This window comes from Lagopus leucura, unplaced genomic scaffold (genome assembly GCF_019238085.1).
Source record: "Lagopus leucura isolate 7727_CA_CO unplaced genomic scaffold, USGS_WTPT01 Super-Scaffold_100157, whole genome shotgun sequence".
NCBI lineage: Eukaryota > Metazoa > Chordata > Aves > Galliformes > Phasianidae > Lagopus > Lagopus leucura.
In genome coordinates this window covers 7,458,173-7,459,355 of record NW_024962334.1, presented here as the reverse complement: position 1 = coordinate 7,459,355, position 1,183 = coordinate 7,458,173, and the positions used below count along the sequence as shown (strand labels likewise).

General features: G+C 60.2%; 2 protein-coding genes and 1 non-coding gene across 3 annotated transcripts in view; all 3 read right to left on the bottom strand.

The window, feature by feature from the left end:
* Positions 1–503, bottom strand: part of TMPPE (transmembrane protein with metallophosphoesterase domain) — a 6,696-nt gene extending 6,193 nt beyond the window's left edge. The window contains exon 1 of the mRNA XM_042888879.1: positions 417–503. The gene's annotated coding sequence lies outside the window, so the exon portion shown is untranslated. The remainder of the gene's footprint in view (positions 1–416) is intronic.
* GLB1 (galactosidase beta 1) overlaps positions 1–509 on the bottom strand; it is a 44,139-nt gene extending 43,630 nt beyond the window's left edge. The window contains exon 1 of the mRNA XM_042888878.1: positions 417–509. Coding sequence (XP_042744812.1) covers positions 417–470 — 54 coding nt within the window. The 5' untranslated portion in view covers positions 471–509. The remainder of the gene's footprint in view (positions 1–416) is intronic.
* A 249-nt stretch (positions 510–758) lies between these two features.
* On the bottom strand, positions 759–877 carry LOC122189883. Its single transcript, XR_006182006.1, has one exon. It is a non-coding gene; the product is annotated as a 5S ribosomal RNA (ribosomal RNA).
* Between the last annotated feature and the right edge of the window lie 306 nt (positions 878–1,183).

Genomic DNA, 1,183 nt, shown 5'->3' with positions numbered 1-1,183 from the left:
CCAAAGCCACTTAATGTGTAATTCCTCATAAAATGGACCTAAAGGGTGGATGGGGTAGAACCAGCCCCAACCAGGTATGCGTTAGCCCGAGAGCTGCGAAGCAGAGGGGCTGGCGGGGCGAGAAGCGGCCGCCTCACTTCCTCACACACGCGGGTGCCGCCGAAACGAAAGGCGCTGCGGGAAGGAAGGAACCGGCCTGGCCCGCACCCCCAGCTTAAAGCACTCATTGATAGCGGCTCAAAGGTCGCTGTTATTAAATAAAAAGTAACGAAGGCCGTGCAGCGTCCTCCTTCCTAGGGGCAGCGTCCTCCTTCCTAGGGGCAGCCACCTGAGGGGCCATTCACCTCCCCTCCGAGCCTGGGCAGCCCGAGCGGACACGCGAGCCGCCCGCTGTGCGAGGAGCCGAGAGGACTCACCGCCGCACGGAGGAGCTCCGCCAGGCCGGCCAGCGGGAGCAGCAGCCGCAGCATGACGGCAGCGAGCGAGCAGCGGAGCGTTCAGCGGCGTTCGACCCCGGCGCACGGCGCCGTCAGCTGACTGAACCCGGTCCCCACTCGCCCCGCCCCGCGGCTTGAAGGGGCCGGACCGGGAAGGGAAGGGGCGGCCGCGAACCGCTGCGCCTGAGTGGGGAAAGTGCGACAGAGGGGCGCGGGCCGGCCGGAGGTGAGGGGTAGTCCCAGCTAAAAAGGTGCAAAGAGAAAAGAAAATGCAGAGCCGCCGTGCGCATTTGGAGACAGCAGCGCCAAAGCAAAAATAGAAGCCTACGACACTCGGTATTCCCAGGCAGTCTCCCATCCAAGTACTAACCGAGCCCGACCCTGCTTAGCTTCCGAGATCAGACGAGATCGGGCGTTTCCAGGGTGGTATGGCCGTAGGCACTAGGGGAGCTTCTCCAGCTGGTTTTAAGGTGCACACCGCTATGTTTCAGTGACAGACCTATCTCCGTCCTTCCTCTGCTCTGCAGCAGCCACCCTCCCATTGCCACGTTTGCCTCCATCTTGCTCTACCCACATCTTACAAACTTCACCTGCTTTGGACAGCACAAAGAACTCTTTAAGCAGCAGTATGATAAGTGTACCTAATTTCACTTCCCTCAGCTTCCCCTTCAACACAGCTGCCAAATCCCCCAAAAGATTGTCCCTTCTCTAAACCTATTCCTATGTTTCAGCCACCCCAAACCCTC